This window comes from Corvus cornix, chromosome 1 (assembly GCF_000738735.6).
Source record: "Corvus cornix cornix isolate S_Up_H32 chromosome 1, ASM73873v5, whole genome shotgun sequence".
Taxonomy (NCBI): domain Eukaryota; kingdom Metazoa; phylum Chordata; class Aves; order Passeriformes; family Corvidae; genus Corvus; species Corvus cornix.
The window spans coordinates 41,365,325-41,387,469 of NC_046332.1; the positions used below are offsets into that span (position 1 = coordinate 41,365,325).

At 36.5% G+C, this 22,145-nt stretch overlaps 1 protein-coding gene across 4 annotated transcripts in view; it reads left to right on the top strand.

Annotated features, from left to right (window-relative positions):
- The window catches only part of DYNC2H1 (dynein cytoplasmic 2 heavy chain 1), a 155,707-nt gene that overhangs the window by 105,054 nt on the left and 28,508 nt on the right, over positions 1-22,145 (top strand). For 2 of the 4 annotated variants that reach the window (XM_039563927.1, XM_039563935.1), the window contains exons 83-84: positions 12,951-13,067; positions 20,313-20,522. In XM_039563927.1, coding sequence (XP_039419861.1) covers positions 12,951-13,067; positions 20,313-20,522 — 327 coding nt within the window. Of the gene's footprint in view, positions 1-2,219; positions 2,784-7,352; positions 7,389-9,121; positions 9,188-12,950; positions 13,068-20,312; positions 20,523-22,145 lie in introns of those variants that run through there. The other 2 variants (XM_039563949.1, XM_039563944.1) reach the window with 2 other exon arrangements.

Genomic DNA, 22,145 nt, shown 5'->3' on the forward strand with positions numbered 1-22,145 from the left:
TCAACCAGGCCAGTGATATTCTGCAGTTCGGGTGGTTCAGATTTTGCAACCAAGTTACTTGCTTTAAGAACCTTTTACATACTAATTTTATAGACTCAAATAGAATCCAAATCCATCTAGCATTTTCTGTGACAGGGCAGAGGATATAAGGTAATATTTTCCCAGATACATCTCTCTCAAGCTGCATGCTTGTCTTTGCCTGTTTCGTCTCAGAGTGAGTGACAGGAATGACTCTCACTTCTCCTAGTTAGCAACACTATTATTTTTATTAACTGAAAGCAGTTGCAGATAAGTGGTTTGAGATGCTCCTTTTTCTTTTAACCATAGATTTTTATCTCAGCTCTTTTGATAATAATTGGTTCTGCTTTTCTGCCCCATCTAACTATTTCTTTGTGGATTCCACCTGGTATTCATGAAAGCACCGTAAGGAGTTAAACAATTCCTGTAACTTTAATGTGCTGCTTTGTATTATTGCCAAGAGGACTGACGTGCTATTTGACCTATTTGCAGGAATACCTTTCCCATCAGGTTATACTGTAGGTGCTTTACCTGACTGTCTGCCCAGCACCTTTTCTTTGGATTGTCATCACTGCCTCATAAGCCTGGTTTAAAGCTCTGCTTGCTAGAACCAGTCCTGCTGGCAGGTATTTGTCACAGTTTGTCACAGAGGTGACACACACTTTACAGCCAAGTTAACATTCCCCTGTTCTGTCCCATTCCCTTCACAAGCAGAACTGCCGAGAGCACCACCTGGGCCCCCACATCAGTGGTCACCTGCCACTTTCTCTTGAAGGCACTGGTTCTGATCCGTGTGTCGGGCCCCAGTAGCCCACATGCTGATAGAACTTTACCCTCCTCACCTGTTTCTACTTACTCTGCAATTGCACATCTGCAGGTGGAGAAGGAGCCTTTTCATTCTTGCTGGAAGTCACAAACTTGCCCTTTTATTTACCAGTACGGGCATAATTTTTTGGATAGTCACTACACGTTGGCAGCTAAACTAATATAACAGAAAAAATATTTTCTAAGAGTGATAGTCATCTAACAAAGCTTGATTTTTCTGAGAGTAAGGTGCCTAATCTTATGGTTATCTGGGCTCCCTGTGTATTACAGTGCAACTCCAAAATACCGTATTCATACCTGCCATGGAGTGAATTATGTAGATGTGTGAATTCCTGTTTCCTTCACTGATTTTATCTTCAGTTAGTGTTTTAATATTTCTTAAAATGCCTCCTGTTTTAATACCAAATATTTTACTTAGATGTTATTCTAACATTTCCCACAAGTCAATGGTATTTTTAAAACAGATACCGTGGAATTAGAGTTTATCTTTGAAATACACAGAGAGGTTCCGTCGGATTTTTAGTTCAGCTCTTAGAGAATATTTGGTTTAAATCCTACTAGAAAAGACTTCTGATGTATTTATTGATTTATTGAAATTTCCGTGACTGATACTGGAATAATTTCTTATGAGTTTATTTTTCTTTTAAATGTTTAGGTACTGTGATAGAAAAATATGATAAGCCCAATTCAAAGCCCAACTGAAACTAAAAAAAGAAACCCAGTGTAATACCTCTCAACTAGCTTCAATCATATGAATATTATCCACCTCTTCTTACCTAGTCATCCTTTTTTTTTTTTTGTTATTAAGGAAAGACAAGCATTTACAGGGAATAATTTGTGCCAGTCTTAGATAGGCATCTAAAATAAAGGAGTGAATCACCTTTTGGAATTACCTATTTCTTTCCATTGAACTTTGGATCAAACTTTGTAATAATGTCAGCAGCATTTCTAAAACTTGTATAATGAACATTTTAATGAGCATTTAGGAGATTAAAGAAAACAGCTGTAACTAGGAGGTTGTTGCATATGCAGAACACAGGAAGGTTTCTTTTCTACTGAAAACTGGACTATTTGAAAAATTAGATTTTTATTATATCAGGATTTGGAAAATAGTTGCATTTGCCATTTCTGCATTGAATATTGTAACAGTGTAAGTATAGTTGTCACTTGTATTTCATATCTAAGTATTCAATTTAAAATTGAAAAGTTCAGGGGGAGGAAGTGAAATTTAAAGCATCTTAAAGTATGCAAGTTATAGTGCTTGTCTGAAAGACAAAAAGGGAATTTTATTAGTTAGTGGACGTATTTTTTTGCATGTTTTATCTTCCAGGGCAGTAAAGACCAACACATTTCAAATTTCATTTGTTTGTTACCAGCTTTTATTTTATTCAAGTGCTGAAGCAAGTGAATGGTTCCCACCATTGTGCATCCTTAGGCAAGGCCATCATTCCCATTAATGGAAGAGAGTTTGCTTGTGAGACTGACCTTTTACTTGCCCACTGTCTGCCAGCATGCTGAGAGTGCACTCGATCTCCTCATCAAGATCATTGATAAAGATACTAAACAGAATTGGCCCCACTACTGAGCCTCAGGAAAACCACTGGTGACTGGCCAACAGCTGGTTTGAAGTCCCTGGTAGTGTATGAGTGTGTTCATGTTCTTTGTGTGGACTGTTTCTCTCCCATTATTATCTGCTCCTTTGCTTCCTACACCATGCACAGAGGCCTTAGAATACTTCAGGTTCTATGTACCATGCCTCACTTACATTCTCTTACATTCAGCCAATGCCCCATGTTTTTTTGAACTTCTTCATATGTGTTGAAACCTGTCTTAATTGTTTCCTGCTGGTCTTATGTCCAGCTGGGCTTTGGCTTTTCTAATTTCATCTTGAATTTCCCAAGCAGTTCTTTCACTGTCTTTGATATTTTTTATGTGTTGCTTTTTTTTTTGCCTTTCAAGCCACAGAGATATTCCATGCTTACTCAGTCATTTTGCTAAAAATCCTGGCATTTCTGCACAATGAGAGGACTTGTTCTGAAGCTCATTCAAAAATATTCTTTTATTCCCCTTTTTAATCAACTGAAATTAATGTGCTGACCACTCTACTGCCTCAAATTTTCTCTCTCCTTACTATACTGTATCATATTTTCCCTCTCCCTTATGCGTATTAAACCAGTGTCTTATTTCCTTAAGTCCAAAATCTTAACTCTGCAGTTTACTTCATGGGTATCCTCAACATATATATAAATATAAATAATAATTTCTGCCTGCGTTTGCAATGTTGTCTGTTAACCACCACTTTAGAAATTTCCTGCAGTGAAGTCATCATCAATTATACAGCTTTTTCACATATATTTTGAAATACAAAGATGCACAGTTGCAAATAATGGTATTTAGAGGGCTTCTGTGACTAAAAGGTAACTCTTAATTTAAGATTTTGTAAGCTATAATTCCCATGAAAAAATTGTTGATGCACTTCTTTGACATAGTATAAAGCTTGTGTGTTTTTTTCTCATACTCAGTAAAAATCTCATCTTGCAGATCACTGCTGTAAATGTCAATTTGATTTTTACAGAACTACAGTGCAGAGTGTTATAGAGAGTATTTAAAAATGCCTAGGAATGATCCATGCCTGTATTCATACTTATTTTCATGTGGGAGGAGTGACTGATACCCCAGAGGGCTGTGCTGGTGTTCAACAAGACCTGGACAGGCCGGGAAGTTGGGCAGAGGGAAACCTAATGCAGTTCAAAGGCAAATGCAGAGTTCTGCACCTGGGAAGGAATAACCCCATCCACCAGCACAGACTGAGGTCTGACCTGCTGGAAAGCAGCTCTGCAGAGAAGGATCTGGGGGTCCTCATGGACTACAAGCTGTCCCTGAGCCAGCAGTAGCCAAGAAGGCCAGAGAGTTCCTGGGGTGCATTAGGAAGAGCTTTGTCAGCAGGTCGAGAGAGGTGATCCTGCCCCTCTACTCAGCCCTGGTGAGGCACATCTGGAATGCTGTGTCCAGTGCTGGATTCCGCAGTTCAAGAAAGATGAGGAGCTGCTGCAGAGGGCTCAGGGGAGAACTGTGATGATTGGGGGACTGGAGCATCTCTCTTACCAGAGAGTTGCGTCTGTTTCACCTGGAGAAGGGACGACTGAGGATTTTTATCAATGTTTACAGATATCTTAAGGGTGGGTATCAAGAAGCTGGGGCCAGACTCTCTTCACTGATGCCCAGTGACAGGACAAGGGGCAGTGGGCACAAACTGAATCACAGGATATTCCATCTGAATATGAGGGAAAACTTCCTAAATGTGTGGGTGACAGAACACTGGAACAGGCTGCCAGAGAGGATGTGGTTGAATACCTCCTCTTCTGGAGATATTGAAAACCTGTCTGGAGGTGATGCTGTGTGGCCTGCTCTGGGTGAACCTACTTTGGTGGGGAGGTTGGACTAGATGATCTCTAGAGGCCCCTTCCAACCCCAACCACTCTGTCATTCTGTGATTCATACCATGGCATTTCATACTCATCATGAATGGCAGCTGAATCATTTGAAAACTTGAGAGGTTGTTCTAGCAGAAATTTGACATAGAAAATTAATATTCACATAGTGTTATTTAATATTAACATTCATATTCACATATTTAACGTTACATCAGGATGACTTAAGAAAATTATGGTATCTGAACAATGTCAAGTTCAAAAAATCAGGCAAAAAGCATGTTGCCCAACTGAATACTCTACAGGAATTAATACTAGCACAGAAATCTCACACTGAATACATTCTTTTTAGAGATGGGATTGCTTAAAGAGAAACAATAATTTGTTTAATGAGATCCATCAGAAGTCAAAAGGAATAGGTAATTGGGCCTTAGTGTAGCTACTAAATACAGTATTTATTTAAAATAAATACTCTTGCTCTTCTGTCTGTACTTGAAAATGAGAAATTTTGTAGGAAAAAAGTTACCTTTTTATAACTATTTTTTATTATGTGATGAGTATTTCTCAAGTTAAAATTAATGTTAAACTAATAATGAAGAACAGTGTAGAGCAATCTAGTAAAGTAGACAAGGTATGAACCAGGGTCAGGAAACATGAAGCAAATTTTGCCTCATTAAATCTAATTGCTGTGATCTCACTGACTTCAGTAAAACAGCATTTTATCATTAGGTTCTTTTTTTTTTTTTACTTAGTTTCTGATGTGCTCTTATTTTCAGCAAGTCACTGGCTGATTCTGTACCTCTTCCTACTATTCCTTGCATATCCTTTTACTTAGATTAAAACTGCTCTCTGTCTTCCTAGAACTGTGATCAGGTATATGGTTCCAGTGCTGCTTTTTGCCTTGTTTCTGAGAGCAACAGAGACGGAAGGTGTAGGGGAGGGTGTATGAGGACATTGGCAACTCTTAAATTGCTGGATCATGCTTGAGTTTGTACACCAAATCTCCTCGGCTGTTACTACCCAAGTCAGATAAAGAAAAGTTGGGGTATGTCCTCCCAATATTGGAGTCATACATCTGACTCTGCAGTACTTCTACTGTGTATAGAATAGGTGGGCTGTGGTGTGGGGTTATTTTTCAAGGTGCAGCTGTAGTGATAGCTGCAGCTTCTTGAGTGTTTGTCAACAGACACAATTTTCTCTTTCACAATCTAGCTCAACAGAACTCAGAGCATGAATTTTATATTTACTGCTCCTCCGTTATTCTAATTGTGCCACATAGAGTAATGAGTTTAATTATTGAAAAGTATTTTAATTATTGAAAAGCAATTTATATTATTCTTGAACTTCTTATGTTATTACTATAAATTCCAGATGAACGTAAATTTATTTTCTTAAAATAATTTAGCAATTATATAACCCTTCAATTGTTCAGAGTGTTTAATTACTGACATTTATTACATCCCACATCACAAATATATGACTAACAGTCTCTAGGAGAAATTGATGAGTAATGTCAATCTGTATTTATTACCCTGCAATAAGAGAGATCTGAGTACTTAAAAAGGATTTTTAAAATATGGGGAATATTTTGAATACACGTGTGGTGATGCATGAAAGAAATGTGCTGTGCCATTAATGGAGTAGAAGCCACAGTACTGTGCTCTAGCAAAAAGAGCTAGAAAACATCTCTTTACCAATTTAGTGATTCAATGTAATGCTTCAAATAACCTTACTAATTCCCATGGGATTGGTGCTGTGTATATGAGAATTTATTGGTGGTGCTCTGCATATGAGAAGTTTGTTCTCTTCTGAAAACAGGCTGCCATTGTCCAGTCTCTTTGAATTTTGTTAGGATATGTAATTAGTTAAGGTCAATCACCTCTTCTGGCATGCCTTTTAGCATCATGGTCTCCAGGTAATGTGTATCCTGTGGACCTGTATGAAGTAAAAATCAGTTATTCTTCAGGAGAAGGTTCAGCTAGAGTACTGTCTGTGTCAGTACTGGGCTTGTGCTGTCCATATACAGCACAGTGCTGACTTCCTTCCTTCCTTCCCTGAACCGCTGCTCTGCAGAGAGTCTTGTTGTCAAAGGTACATGATAAATGATGTGCTTCTATATAACGGAAGATGCAGGTGTGATCAATGTCTTTGCCACATTTGCTTTGTATTTGACTGAGAAGGTATGTATCTCTATATAGAGTCCAGCCCTACTTCAGATCCTTAATGAGTGAGAGTGCAGCTTTGAGGTGGTCTTGATGGAACAACAAAAGAGCAAGCTTACACCTACACTGTCTCTTACTGACCCACATGCAGTAGGAATGATTCGCTTACAAGTGCCATTAAAGTACCCTCATCCTAACAGCATCCATGGATCCTTTTCTTGCAGAGAGGGACACAGTCAGGGACTGAAGAGAGGTTCCAGTGGCAGCTCAGTCTTAGTCTACTTTCACAGCAATGAGAGAACAGGAACCAAGCTGTGAGAAACAGTTTGGAAGCATGTAGTTGTGACAGAAGGGATGTCACACAGAAACCTCGTCCCTCTCATGATGCAGTAAAGACATAGTTGCGTTGCATTTGGTTAGTACTTTCACAATATTTACCAAAGTAAGCTAAAGCTTCATACTTCAGTTTGAGCTGTAAAGTCTTATAAAAACAGAAATATTTCCTCAAACAGCTGTGTAAAGGGATATATTGTTTCATTCAGAGAAATGAAGCATAGAAGTGGTTTCTGTGCTACAACTATGTCCTTTTAAAACTGGTAGATGGCAGTAGAGTATCTGCTTTGACATCTGTAGATTTACTGAGAGGACTTTGCTAGATTTTTGTACAAAAATGAAGATCCTTTTTGTATGTTCCATAGTTGTGAGAAAAAAATACCTGTTATCTGACTAGCAAATCTTTGCAGTTTTGCATTCTTAAAACAGTAATCATATTGAGTTCAGAAATGATTGATCTGAGATTTTTTTTTTTTAGTTCACTGACATAGAATTTCACAAGATGTTTTTTACTCTATTACTTTCCTCCTTTTCAAGTCGTAATACTATGTGTAAAAATATGATTTTGTTGCATGATTTGTAGGGTATATTGCTTCTGAAATGAGGACAAGACTTAGATGTAAGTCTGTGTTTATTATGTGTTGTGTTTGTGAAGTAGCAGTTTTTGCAGTAGTGGTGAATGACTGAAGGCAAGACTTTTTCCTCATCTTGTGCATTAGTAATGAACAGAAATAGATTTTGTGTTCCTAGAAATCTGTCTTGTCTGAGTTCCAGAGAATGAAAAGTTCAAATCTTCTCATTTCCTCGTTTTTATTTTTTCCATGAATTTTAATTTTCAGGTAAAACATGTCTTTCTAGTAGTTCTGTATGAAGTCACATGGGAACATTTGTTGTCTTTGTAGCTTTCCATTCTGTTCATTATCTCTCATAATTTCTCTAGATTCATCTGTTTTTTACTCTGATGTGCTGGTCAATATCATAGCAGCATATGTCCACAGATGCACCCAAAAATAGGCAATAGATTAAAAAGCTGAGATGCATAAGTAATTTAATAACTAGAGAAATAAATATTGACATTCTTAGTTTGACCAGCCCACCTTTCTTAATATATGCTATTTGTATTTTTCTGCACTGATAACTCAGAAAAAAACATGCAGTGCATGAATTTTCCACTAAGAATAGAGAAGATACTTGGTAGCAGTTTCTGTAGGCTGTTCATCAGTATTAGATGCATTGTTCACAAATAAATTGCTCTATTGAATTTTTTGTATAAATACTGTTACGATTAGGTGACCTTACTTAAAACAGATTCTACAAAGAATTGTGAGTCTGAATAATCTTCTTGCTCCTCCTCACCATTATTGGTGATTGCTTTTATATTTTTATTTCCTCTTTTTCTATCCCTCTCATATTTTTAATCAAGGTACTGTTTTCCTGCTTAAGGGTAGATTTTTTCACTCTTCTCATTATTCGGAATATTCAGATGTGTGTTTGGTCTGGACTAGCACAACATACAAGAGCTTTTATTGTATAATATATAAAAAGAATACATTGCAATAACAAAGGAGAGCATTCAAAGGTTAGGTATTGTAAAAGTACTCTTATTTTGAGTACCCGGTATTATACACCTATAATTAAATTTTCAGTTTCCTTGGTACTGTAAATAAATACCTGGGTTAGAGTGCAAAGGATATGATTCCACAGACCTGGATATATGCATCTGTGCTGGTCATTTCTGATCTCATTTTGTGGCCATAGAAACACTGTGTTTAAGGCAAGCTTAATCTAGAGTAGGTATTTGAAGTTGATTATAGGTTGGCCTGACGGTATTGTATATATAGTACATTGAGAGAAAATAAATTCTTCTCAAGCTTTGTAGTTAGATTTTCAGGAAATGAAATTAAAACCTTCATTCTAATTTCCACAGCACAGACCCATCCATCTCAGGTACCTATGTAAGGAACTTTGCTTTCTTATGTACTCAATAAGAGAGTCTTTCAAGTTCAAGTTAGCCCACTTAAGATATGTCTGTTGGGAGCCCTCCTCTTAGGGAGGCTAAGGCGATAATATTTTTGAGTTAGTTTTAAGTAAGCTTCAAATAAGTGCCTGAGGATAGGTAAGGATGTATTTGTGCTTGCCTAATGTGACCGCATGCAGAGCCTTCTTTCAACCCAAGAGTTCTTTCATCTTCTTAAATCAGATTCCTAATTGTATTCTCTTTGTCATCTGAACCAAGGTCTCCTTCCTTCTAGGTACTTATCCAGTCTGTGTGTTCATTCCTGTCTTGTTGCTTTGGTTTTCATGTGACCCCCAGAAATGTATTCTTGATAATCCGTTTTCTTTTAAATCCAGTGTCCCTTCCAACTCAAAACTTATTTCACTTGCCTGGAGGTGAAAACAGTTATGTGGAGCAACTGCAAACATACTACAATCCCTTGGACACTTGTGATGCACCTGACAATTCTACCCGGGTAATATATCCCACTCGTGGTTTTATTCAGGCCCTTCCCAATCTTAACACATTCTTTGTCCCAATCCATGCATTTGACTCTTACAGGATATAAACTGAAACAAGAAAGGTCCAGATTTGATATTAAGGGAAACGTTTTAATCATTAGGGCGGTAAAGCAGTGGAAGAGGTTGTTCTGTCTCTCTGCTTGAGATTTTTCAAAACCAGATAAAGCCCTTAGCAACCTGGTGTGATCTTAAAGCTCGTCATGATTCCAGCAGGAGGTTAGACTAGAGACCTCCTTAGGTTCTTTCCAACATTAATTGTTCTGTGATCCTATTAAAAAAAAAAATTCCCTTTTCATTTTCATAACATCCAGAAAGAGACTGATTTGAGAGTACTGAGTAAACATTTTCTCAAGATTTGGCTGATTCAAAGTAGCACAGACTGGTCAATAATGTAAGGAACTTCAGTGAGATCTGTGAGAATGAAATACTTGTGCCATTCAAGTTCTAAAATCAAACTTGTAATCATACTTAAGTAGTAATATGTGTTACTCTAATTCTTTCCTAAATTTGGACAGATGTCATGCCATCGAATTTGCAGTTCATTAGCAAAAGTTTGGGGTGTTGAAGCAGTTCAAAGGTGAAGTTAACCTGAGTATTTTGACGTGAATCAAATGTATTTTCATCTGTTTCTTGAAGGTGAATGACTATTCTAGGTTAAAATTTTCAAAAAATACTCACGCTGAAAGAGCCACCAGTACACAAAGTTTCAGCCCAACCCATTAATTAAAAAAAAAATTACAGTGAATTGAAATCTTCGCTGTCATGGAAACTTTAGGAGTAAATTATATTACCATCACACATGTTTATACCTGAGAGAAATGGGATGAACTGTTAAGAGTTAAAGATTTTCCATGAATATTTGATGAAGATCATTGTATGTTACAGTACTCTAGAACACTGAGAGCTAAAACTTGATTTCTTTTGATTCAGTTAATTTAAGTGTTTAACTTTTGATAATGATAACCCAGTATTTTTTAACTACTCTGATGAAATTTACAAACCAGGAACATACAGGCACACTGAAGAAGAAAAAAATTGAAATTAAGGATAGATAGTGTATTTCCTATTTAAACTATATTGACAAATTTTATAATTAGATAACTAGAAACAGACAGCTAACCCCATATTGTAGAGCTAGAAAAATACTTTAGTTACTTGCTCTTGCAGTCACTACTTCTCAAAATCATTTCAGCTATATGGAGGTACATGTTTATACCTTTAAAGGCGCTTTAAAAATGAATATCAGAGTTAGTATTTTCAATCCCCCATATTCACAAAGCAATCGTATAAACATTTTTCAGCTTTATAGTATGCACTATATGCAAGTTTATATGAACTATTACATAGTGAATTACCAGTTAAAGTGCATTTGATATAAATGTTTTATTGCTTAGCAGATTATGGCAGGCAACTATCCAAAAACAAATTAAAAGATACAAAACTATAGCTAAAAGAATGATATCTGGAAGGCACAAATGTGTGTTTATTATCTGTATTGCTTGTCAGAACATTTGCATATGTGCAGAGTGAAAATGAGGAAGAATAGCAGGAATGATAAAGATACTATGATCAAAACATCCATCAGAGAAATTAATTTTTTGCTAAATTAAACAAGAATCTTTTTTGGTATACACAATAGCTGGGGCACACAAAGGATTATGAAAGTTTAAAATTAAGTTACGAGAATGAGAGAATGAAATGTTATTTTACATAACAGAAGCTATAAAGAGCAGTGGCTTATATTTTCTTTTCTTTCAGCTACCAGAATACTCCACAAGTCCTTTTAGGCCTTTGCATACACTGCTGTTTTCAAAGCCAGATGAGATTCGGCTTTCCTCGCTCCATCCTAACACAATTGAGCTGTCTTGATGCCCGTGCTGGGTAGTCCATCCTTGTGCCCATTTTCTGTGGGAGATTTCACTGCAGTCTCCAGCTTCCTCATGAGGGGAAACAGAGGGGCAAGCACTGATCTATTCTCTGTGGTGCCCAGTGACAGGACCCGAGGGAATGGCCTGAAGCTGTGTCAGGGGAGGTTTAGGTTGGATATCAGGAACAGGTTGTTCGCCCAGAGGATGGCTGGACACTGGAACAGGCTCCCCAGGGAAGTGGTCATGGCATCAGCCTGACAGAGTTCAGGAAATGATTGCACAATGCTCTGAGGCACATGGTGTGACTCTTGGGGATGGTGCTGTGCAGGGCCAGGAGTTGGACTTCAATGGTGCCTGTGGATCCTTTCTGACTCAGTTCATTCTGTGACTGGAGGTCAGTAGCTTCCTTTACATCCATTATGATCTTCTGCCGTGATTGTTCTTTGACTTGCTTATCATGCTTGTTTCCTCTGCATCAGAAAGAACTGGTTTTGTGCTTTGAGAATTTTTTTCTTGAGGATTAACCAGCTCTCTTGGCCCCTCTTTGCCCTCCAAAACAGTTGCCAACTGTCTCCTGCCAAAAAGATCCCTGGCTAAGCTGAAATCTTCTTTCCTCAATTCTGATGTTGTGATTCTACTACTGGCCTTATAATCTTCTCTCCGGATTTTAAAACACAGTCTCATGATCAGTGCTTGTTTTAGAAGTGAAAATGATGGTTTACTATGATGGTGTGTTACCATCTTATAGTGCTTCATAGTCCCTATCAAAGCTGATAAATAAGAAGGTGCCATTTGCTTCAGTGAAAGAAAATGAAAAACAACAGAAAACACTTCATCACTGCACATCTTTCAAGACTAAGAAAATAAGCCAAATCCCAGCAGAAACAACTTTACTTTCTCCCTCAGTCTTACAGTTAAAGAGTCCAGTCCTTCTGAATGATTAATACATTTTTTACTATCAAGCTTAATTCTTTATTGTCAAGTGCAAGAGGAGAGAATTAATAAGTTGTTCTCTAACATGCCTTGCAAAATATACACTGTGAAAAACAGCTAGAATGTCGCTAAAATGCCTCAAAAATACCAGGGGTGTTTATATACAATTTAAGGAACAGACTCAATATCACTGAAGAATTTTAATTTCAGTGTCCTTTCTTCCAAATGTATGTATATATTTTATCAGTTGATTTTTGAACTTACCAGGGTTGCTAACAATAAAAGGCAGTTGGACCTAATGAATTAAAATCTCCCCTTCTTTCTGGAAGGTTTGTAGTTATTCTTTTAATTTCTTGCTTTCTTTATTTAATAAGTATGCATTTAAATAGTTTGAGGTAGCATGAATGTGTAAATAAGAGATCTTGGTCAGATCAGAATGAATTTCCTATAGTTGTCTTGAGTTTTGATGCCTGATAATTACTGTATGTATTTAGTAACATATTTTGGGGGTTTGTTTCCAAAGGCAGAGCTCGAGTTTTGTATCTAAATTTTGTGGAAAATAGGCTTTTTAATTAATTATGCACCTCATTAGTTTTTAAATTATAATTGAACAAAGACAATTACTGGGATAAGAAAAATATGTAGGGGGTTTTTTGTAGCTTAATATGAATGAGGTTCCAGTATGTTTGGACTTGAATATGGATATTGTTTGTGTTTTGATCAGATCATGATCAGTAATTAAGTATGCAGGAAAGGATAGTTTGTAGATAAATTGAAGAGTATTTGCTAGTGTATCACATTTTTGTACTAAAAGAAGTTTGTTTATCCTTCTTCAAGAGTGCATTTGTTTTCTCGTCACTCAGGTGATTTCACAGCTTCGGATCCTGAGTAGGTCAGTAACTGCTGGCTGCAAATTTGACAGAGAAATATGGTCTACAGAACTTTCTCCTGTTCTCAACCTATGGAAGAAACTTAATCAGGTAGGAATGTACCTAATTTGAAAAGACAACTTTTTTTCCTCGTAACTACATTAAAAATATAGTCTAAGGAATTATCTTGAGTATTGAAACATAAGAAGAGAAAAAGTAAATGAAATGTATTTGAGGTGGGAAGTATAATGTTAGGTGCATAATTAGCTATGAAGTCTGTATGTGGTATAACAGGCTGTACTTTTTGTCTCTCCATATGGGTGAGACCACACTCAAAACATGAAACTAACATCCTTTATGTGTTTCCAAGAAAAATACTAATGTACTTTAGATTTTAATTTAGTCTCTGCATTTATCTAATACTCACAAGGCAGTGTTTAATGATTTTAAATATAATGAAGTTTTTTCTTTATACTGTTGAAATATGGTATTAGCTTTAAACTGAGGTTCATTAAAATCCCTTCTTCACTATCCAGTATCACTCCCTTTATATTCCTTTGTTGGTCTAGCTTGGTTCAGTTTGGTGGTGTTTCTTAATACATATTGTAAAGCTTGGTTTCCAACCATTGAATTCTTATTGCAGGCACCCATTATGTGTGATGTGTGTGAATGAAGACACTACACATACTTAGGAAGGATCTCTCCCACCTCATGCTAGGTGCTCACCTAGACATTTGGCTGTTACTTTGTCTCCTCAATGATTAAGTAATAGATCAGAGACATTGTGACCTAAAACTATGTCTTGTACACAGCAACACTGTACTGGGAAAAACCTTTCCCTTACTCAAATAACCACATACAAGGAAGTGACATAAGGTACACACTTGAATTTGCCATTACATTTTGGAATATCTCATTAAATTCTCATCTAATCCATCCTAAGTGTATGATACATCATGTTTATGTGTCAAAATAGTCTTCCAGTACTAAATAGCTTCATGTTGAAATCTGTGGCCTCTGAACATGGACCTCTGTTAACCAGGTCTGTGATCCTGTAAGAAAAAGTATATTTCAGTGTGACACCTTCCGTTATCTCTTACTGACTAGAGTTAAACATACCTCTAGGCCTGTAAATCTTCTTTGAAAGAGCACAGATGAAACTATTACATATACATACACAAATAAGCAGAAAAATAGAGATTTTGATTGTAGTGTTTGGAAGAAGGGTAAATTAGGCCAGTTTTAAACAGTAAAACAAATCTGCACTACATTAGTATTCATTAACAGCACACGTTGCTAATGGCTAGTTCTTTGTAATTGTTAGTTATTAGCAGTGCAAATTCAAAGTTCATATTCTTTAAAACTTGGGTCGTAAATTAGCTGTGAGCATGCAGTACCATGAAGCTGAAGCCACATAGCTGGTACTGGTGGCTGAGGTTCTTGATAGTCTTAGTTACCTACATGGAGGTAATCAAGATTACCTGAGAGCTCTTTGACAAGGGAAGCTGGACCTGATGCAGGCCTCTTCTTTCACCCCTACCATTGGCCTCAAATCTGAGATCTCCTTTCATATGATTTTTTAGCTCTTTACCTCAGTTCCTGATCTACAGGCTGGGTGACACTTAGGTGGGGTTATTTTTCAGGCTGTAGCAGGTACCTTTATTGTGTCACTTAGAATCTTTTCTTTGCTGCGTAATTGCATTGCCTCTTGTCTAAGAGCACAAGTAGCCTTGCCAGTTCTTAATTGTGCCCTTTCTAAATGGCCATTACATGACCAGCAGGTTGTTGTTCATAGTTCTGAGGCCTCTCTTTTCAAACTGTGCTCATACTTTCAAGACCTTTGCTATTTTCCCATACTATCCCAAGCTTTACATAATAATAGGAGATACCTGGTGCTGAATTCCACTTTACACAGCAAGCTCTTGTAACAAGCTGGTAACACATCTAGAAGGCCAGTACTGCCAGCCTTGCACAGTAAGCATAAGACCTGGTTAGCATGACCTATTCCTAGCTAGAGCAATTTCATTTTTCACAGAATCACTGGGTACAGAAATTTTGTATATTGTTTGCAAAGCTCCTCTCCTGTGAGAACAGCCTGAAAGAGTTGGAGTTATTTGCTGGGAGAAGAGAAGGCACTGGGGAGACGTTGTGCCCTTCCAGTAAGAGAGCTGGAGAGGGATGTGTTACAAGGGCGTGTAGGGACAGAATAAAAGGGAATGACTTCAAACTGAAAGCAGGTGGCTTTAGATTAGATATTAGGAAATTCTTTCCTGAGAGGGTTGTGAGACTCTGGGACAGGGTTCCCAGAGAACTGGCAGATACGCCATCCCTGAAATACTCCAAACCAGGTTAAATGGGGCTTTGAGCAGCCTGGTCTGTGGAAGGTGTCCCTACCTGTCCAGGAGGGTTGGAACTAGATGATCTTTAAGATCCCTTTCAACCCAAACCATTCAATGATTCTGTATTATCTTGAAGTTTCTTTGATTTTCTAAAGTCTTTATGCTATAAGTAGATAATGAAATTAATCTTTTGAATAGATCCTTTAGAACAGGATGGCTTCTGATATTTTATAGGGTTTTTTTTGTGGGGGGGACACTTTCTTGAGTGTTTCAGAAAATTTAAATAATAATATTCTTTATCAAAATTAGTTTTCATAGTCTGTTCAACCAGTAATTGCTTTAAGCTTTGAAAAAGCCTAGGGATCTTTAATATTTCACAGACATTGCATACAGTTCTACATTCTCATTCTAGATTGATAGCTCAATGAAGGCATCGTCTTTGTTTGCAGAATTTATAAAGACCTGGAAATTGGAATGAAGAAGATTGTTGAATTGCTGCTTAAGTTAACAATCATAAATTATTTTTTTTATGCATGAATGGGCAGAGAACATGAAACTAAAACTGTTTCCCAGATATGAAGAAGTAAAATAAAAAAAAGTATTCCTGAAGTCTGTAAAAAAAAAAAATTATTCCAGAGGCAGAAAGACACTCAGAAGTTTGTTAATATGTAGACAAAGATTAAGTATATTTTAAACATTTTTATTCCTGTGTTGAGTATGTTAGTCAAGGATTAATTAAAAAAGGATTATCTTATAAATACCTTGAAAATAGTCGTTGTATATCTATGTACTGATAATGCTGAAATTCACCAAAATTTACCACTTGACATAGGTATGTCGTGTAGAATTTATGCCTCTATGATTGATCACAATCTCTTAGCGTGGCTGTATTTTTGTCTCTGCACTCTTAATGAAACTCCCAAGCCAACTAAGCCTGATCCACACAGAAGCACCAGGAGGAAGTGGTAAGGAAAACTAGTGAGCAATTCCCTGCAGGTGGGAGAAGGATGCACCCATTTTCTGACCTCATCTGTTGTTTGGGGAGTTTTGCTGCCTTGCAGGGGTTCAGCTGTGGGACGTTGTGGAAAGACTGCCAAGGCTTGTCTGGCCCTCAGACTATGACTCCTTGGAGCTTTTCTACGTAGACTCCAGTCAACTGCCAGGTGTAGTGTGGAGCATATGAAGCTCCAAGGGATCTTGGCTGGAGACTGGATGCAGTCTCCAGGTCTGGGCAACCTGCTGTAGCTTTGAGCACCTGAAAATCTCCAGAGGTTCCTTCCAACCTCAGCTGTTTTGTGGTTATGTGAATAGGAGTAATTTTTGTTCAGTTTTCAGAGCTTATCACATTCTCTGTGGCCAAACAGCAAAAATGGCAGATATACTTTGGAAAGTTTAGCTTTTTTCATTTTAGACATTTTGAAATGGGAAATAATCCTTATACATTAATATGGTAGTGAGGACTTATTTGTTGTTACTTTTTCAGAAATGTTTCTGAAAATTTTTCAGGGAAAAAAAAAAAAATTTCCTCTCAGACCACACATGTTGCAAAACCCTGATAAATGTTACTACAAGATATCCTGAAATTGTTGAGCTGGGAAGTTTATTATTCTTTATCTATAACAGTAGAATCATGGCAGCTGCCTCTCCTTCGTCCACTATTTATTAGTCCAGCCAGAATTCAGACTGAAATTTTAAGTTGAATTTTACTCTAAATGAAATAGATACTCAAAACGTGCTTCATATCAATGTGCACCTGTGTCGAAACTACACAAGGAAACTTCTCCTTTTATTGAGCTGTTCTGAACTAATACAGAATGTCGTGACATTTTTGCCTACATTAGCCTCATTTGAAAACATACATTTTAATTCTTGCCATTTAAAAACACCCTTGTAATGAATACTGTCCTAAAACTGCTTTTACAGTGTTTTGTGGCATGATTTGATAACAGCTTAACACTCATCAAATTAATTAAACTCTCATGAACCTGCCATTTAGTTAGAAAAAATCACATACTCATACGTTCAGTATTAGTTTGCATGAAAGACTTGTTGCGCTATAAAATAAAGTCTTCACCGAATAAGTTGTCAAATGTCACCCAAATTTAAAAAACCCTTCCTTAATGTGGAAGGGTGTTTGCAAGGGCTGGGCCCTTGAGTTAATCAGTTAATTCAGCCAGTCTCTGTCCTGGTGTCCGTTCTCTTCCCACACAGCCTTCTGCCCTGACAGAGCGTGGCTGAGCACCTGTGTAAGCATTCATTGTCACATAACTGGATCAGCTGGAAGTCACTGTCCTGTGGAACTCAAGCATCACCCCTCATGCAATAGTTGTCAGAGAAGCACAAAAGTATAAGGACGCAGCGAGAGTGCATAAATGTTTCATCATGTCCAAATGGCGCTCTCTCATGAGGAGAGAGATAGAGAGAGGAATCGGTGCTATATTTTCATTGTAAGGTGGTTGCATTTTCTGCCTTGTTTCAGAAAATCCCCTTACCAGCTCCATGAAAGTTAGAAGGCCCACCCATAATTTCAGCAGCAACTCCTTCAAAATTGTTAGCTGAATGTATGATCATTAATTATTGTGTGTTCTGTGTCTTATGTTTGTAAATTGTAACTCATTGTTTTCATAAAGTTGCATAATGATGCAAGAAAATTGTCATTGTAGAATCATAGAATCAGAGAATATTCTGAATTTGTATGGAACCACAAGGATCTTTGAAGTCCTACTCTTGGCACTGTACAGAACAGCCCCAAGAATCACACCATGTGCCTGGTACCTCATTATCTACCTCAGCTTTAAAAAAAACCCAGGGTTTTTTCCATGAAGGAAAATCAGTGAAACAGAAATATAGGGTCATTCTTCATTGTATTTTCAACAATGAAAAGCCTGTAAAACACAGTGAGAGGCTAATATCTGAAAGAATAGGCAGAGAGACTCAAAGGAGGAGGCAAAATAGGTACATCAAAAGGGCAGTAGAGATTTCTAAAACCCATCACCACAACCAAAATAGAATTTTGAATAAAATGCAGAACTAATAGAGGTATATGAGTTTATTTTCATTTCTTACATTTCTGAGGAGGCAGTTTTCAAAACACACTGGAGTTTGCAAAAGCTTGAGTTTAAGAAGGTAACAAAGTCAAGCTCTGGGACAGTTTAGGTAAGACTATATGAGATGTTACATTGTACTAAGATAGCAACACATACAGAAATGAAAGAGGGAAAGTCATCAAAGTCTCAAAATACACCTGATTAATATTGGTAGCATAATACAGTATTGAATATTAAAGATTAGAATCTATCTTCAGTTTCTTATGATTAGGAAAAGCACTCAGTACTTTAGCAGTTCTTCGTCTTAATTCCCAAGCAGGTCATGAGCATACACATATTTTAAAAGCTGATGTGAGTTATATACATAATGGATTTTAAGGGAATGTAATAGGACATTAAATGTATAAGCTGATATTGGTATTCATGTTTAATTTTCCTATGGAAAAGACAGATGGGTTGTTTCAACAAATTCTCTGGGGAAAGCATTAGAAAGAGTGATGAAATGAATATGCAATTCACAGGAGACTGTTATGTAAAGGACAATATTGAGGAACTTAGATGACTTCTCTTTCAATAAGCTTTTGTGAATTTGAAAGTGTCAAAGATTGAGCAAAGCCTCCAAAGTGCAGTGTCTTGGGTTTTTCTTTATTTTGTGCAATTAAATACCTCAATAAGAAATTATCAACTAGTTTATGGTAGTTTTATATTACAGTTTACATATACTCAGCAGATTATGGTCTTAGAAAAACTGATGTGGAACTGGTACTGTAATTTTTGAAAGCATGCAAACAAAAAATACAAAGCATAACAATTGTAAATACTATATGCTTCTTACACTTTGATCAGTAACTTTGTTGTATACCTTTTTAACAATGTTTGAAGACTTTATTCTTCATTTTTCTGTTGGTCAGTCATAAGCCAAAGTATTGCTCATTCATTTAGCTTCTCTCATATTTTAGCTTTGTAGCTGAGTGCAGTATGAGCCTGAAATTAAAAATGTAAAAGTTCTGACAAACATGTAGTGCCTGGGAAAGATTATAGAGGTAAATATCTTCTGTGTTCTGGAAAGCGAGATGCCATGTGACAATTCAGAAATGCATTTAACCTGAAAAATAATCAAAACTACTTGTTATTTTAAGACTACATACTTAAGAGAAAGTAAAATCTGATTTTATCTTTACTAAATTACTAGAAATTGAAATAGCAAAACATTTTTCCCTATAGGCTAGGATTTACTTTTTATATTTATGCCTTATAGAATTTTCCAATAAAGTTTTTAATTCTATAACTGGAATTCATTGCAGCATCTTGTCACATGTCAGGTTGACAGTTTCCAAACACATGCTAAACTGTATTTATGTAATAAGCTGCATATGAATTAAGATTTGCAAAATTACACCATCTCTTGAAATTATTGAATAAATTTGAATTTTCAGTGGCTTTAATGGAAGGGAAGTAAGTATTAAAAATGGCAATGTGAGAGCAGAAGTATCTCTCAGAGCCTGAGTTACTCAAGATTTATGCATAAAATTATATATATTTTGTATTTATTCTGTTTAATTTAATTCCATGTTGAAGCAGTCTCACAAAGCAAGTACTGGCAGCATAGTTTACAGTACCCAGAAAATCTTGTTGTGCTGAGTACACCACTGCTTTTTTACATTGGCACATTGACACAAATACTAAAAGCAGTGATTCAGCTAAGTGAAGATTTTTCAGCAATTCAAGTACTTTTGAAGTAACTGGGTAGACAGGCTTGTCTCAGAAGAGTGGTGCTTTTATTGAAGATGTCACAGACAGTACTGAAAGTATCATTATACTTTTAATCCATGTCAGAAAAGGGTTGATACCGTCACTACTTCTAAAGCTAACGAGGTCATATGAGGTATTATGAATTAAACAAACAATATGTTGTACAACAGCAGAGTTTCCCTGAGTTTATTAACTGAGTATCACGTGTTCTTTCTTAGAATTCTAACCTGATCCATCAAAAGGTGTCTCCTCCTGCAGAACAACAAGGATCTCCAGTCTTATCATTCATTACTCTGGAGCAATTCAATGCCATTCGCCTTGTGCAGAGTGTCCATCAGTCACTTGCTTCTTTAAGTAAGGTCATCAGAGGTACCTCACTACTGAGCTCTGAAGTACAAAGACTAGCAAGTGCTCTGTTAAACCAGAAGGTAAGTCATTTTGTAATAAATATACATTGTAATAAGCATTGAAAAACCCAAGGAAACTAAACTAATTCTGACACATATTTTCATGTTACTATTTGTTCTAAGTTTTTTTATTGATAAAGACTCTAAAATGGAGTTCTTTAAAGATAGAAACCTAAAGCAAAATCTTTTTTTTTTCCAGAATTTTTTTCAGAATTTTTTTTTTGTTTGCAGAAGCTTCTGAATGTATTACTCTCTTATCAAGTTTTCTCTTACAGACAAATGCAGTAAGGTTAGAAGCTGTGGAATACTATTTGAATTTTAAATAGCAAGTCATGCTAGATAAGTCAAATATATTAGCCAGTAGAACATGTAAATCTGTCCCTTTACTTAGTTTTTACATTTTCTTAAAATTTAAGTTGTAATAACAATTCTCTTTGCATTTATTCAGTATGGAGTATTGCCATACTACACCAGACAAGCTCTGCCTATCATACCAGCCTATCATCTCACCCTGTATTCTTGATGTAGAAGAAAAGCAGTCAGAATTTGTACATGTACTTTCTCCATGTTTTTTGGCATTAAACTGGACACGTTTATAATCTGGTATAATTAGTGACAGCAAGTTTACATGCTCTATCATTAATAGCTAGATAATTGGATTACAAAGATAGTCAAGCATTGATGTGACATGAAACTCTGGTTTTGTTTCACCTCCAGCAACTCATAAATTCTGTCGATGCTAATGCATAGATAGTGAGATTGCTTCTTCAATGAATGATAATTCCTGTTAGCATCCTGTTTATCTTCATGTGAAGAACAAGTACTGTTAAAAAGATTGTTATGCATTTATTGATATATCAAATTCTAATCAAAATAATAAATAAATTTGTTGTCTTTCTAGATTCACAAGACAGCATTTGTTAGCAAAATTGCTGTACAATTAGAATAAATTCATGTTTTCATGTTAGCAATCTCATCGCCTTTTAAACACGTTTTGACTGTGTGGTAGAAACTGGTGCTAAGTCCAAGTCATAGTGAATGAAAGTGATACATGTAATGGCCATTCTTTAGTTCCTACAGTTATATTTCTTGTTACTGAGCAAGAGAGCATGGCTCGCTTGTGTGCTTAAGCTGCACACTTCAATTGGAACCGGCAGCAGCGGTGAAGCTGATGGCTACCACAGAAAGTTTCTTAAAAATTCTATGCATTTTAACCTCTCACAAGTATCAGTTCAGTGCTTCCTGATGTATTGACCAGTGCTTCTGTCATTTCATCTGCTTACTTACCCACTTTCCTTGACACAGATCACTGCACTGGATTGTGACCATATAGCATTTTTTTCAGCAGCCTTCCAGAGAGCCTAGTGCCACATTCGTGGCATGGCAGCTAAGCCTCACTATATTTATCATCAAAAAAGTGATTTGCTTCATGTATTTTCTATACACTCTTCTTAAGTGTTTTCATGTGTTATGTAGCAAAGGACTATTTTTCAAAACCTGTATTTTAAACCCACTAAGATTGTAGTTCTTTTAAGATTATAGCACCTGAAGAAACTGCTGGATTACTAACAGAAATGTGAAATTCAATAAATGTATGACTTACAAAGGTTTCAGCAATGTGCTGTATTTGTGTAAAATTGGTAT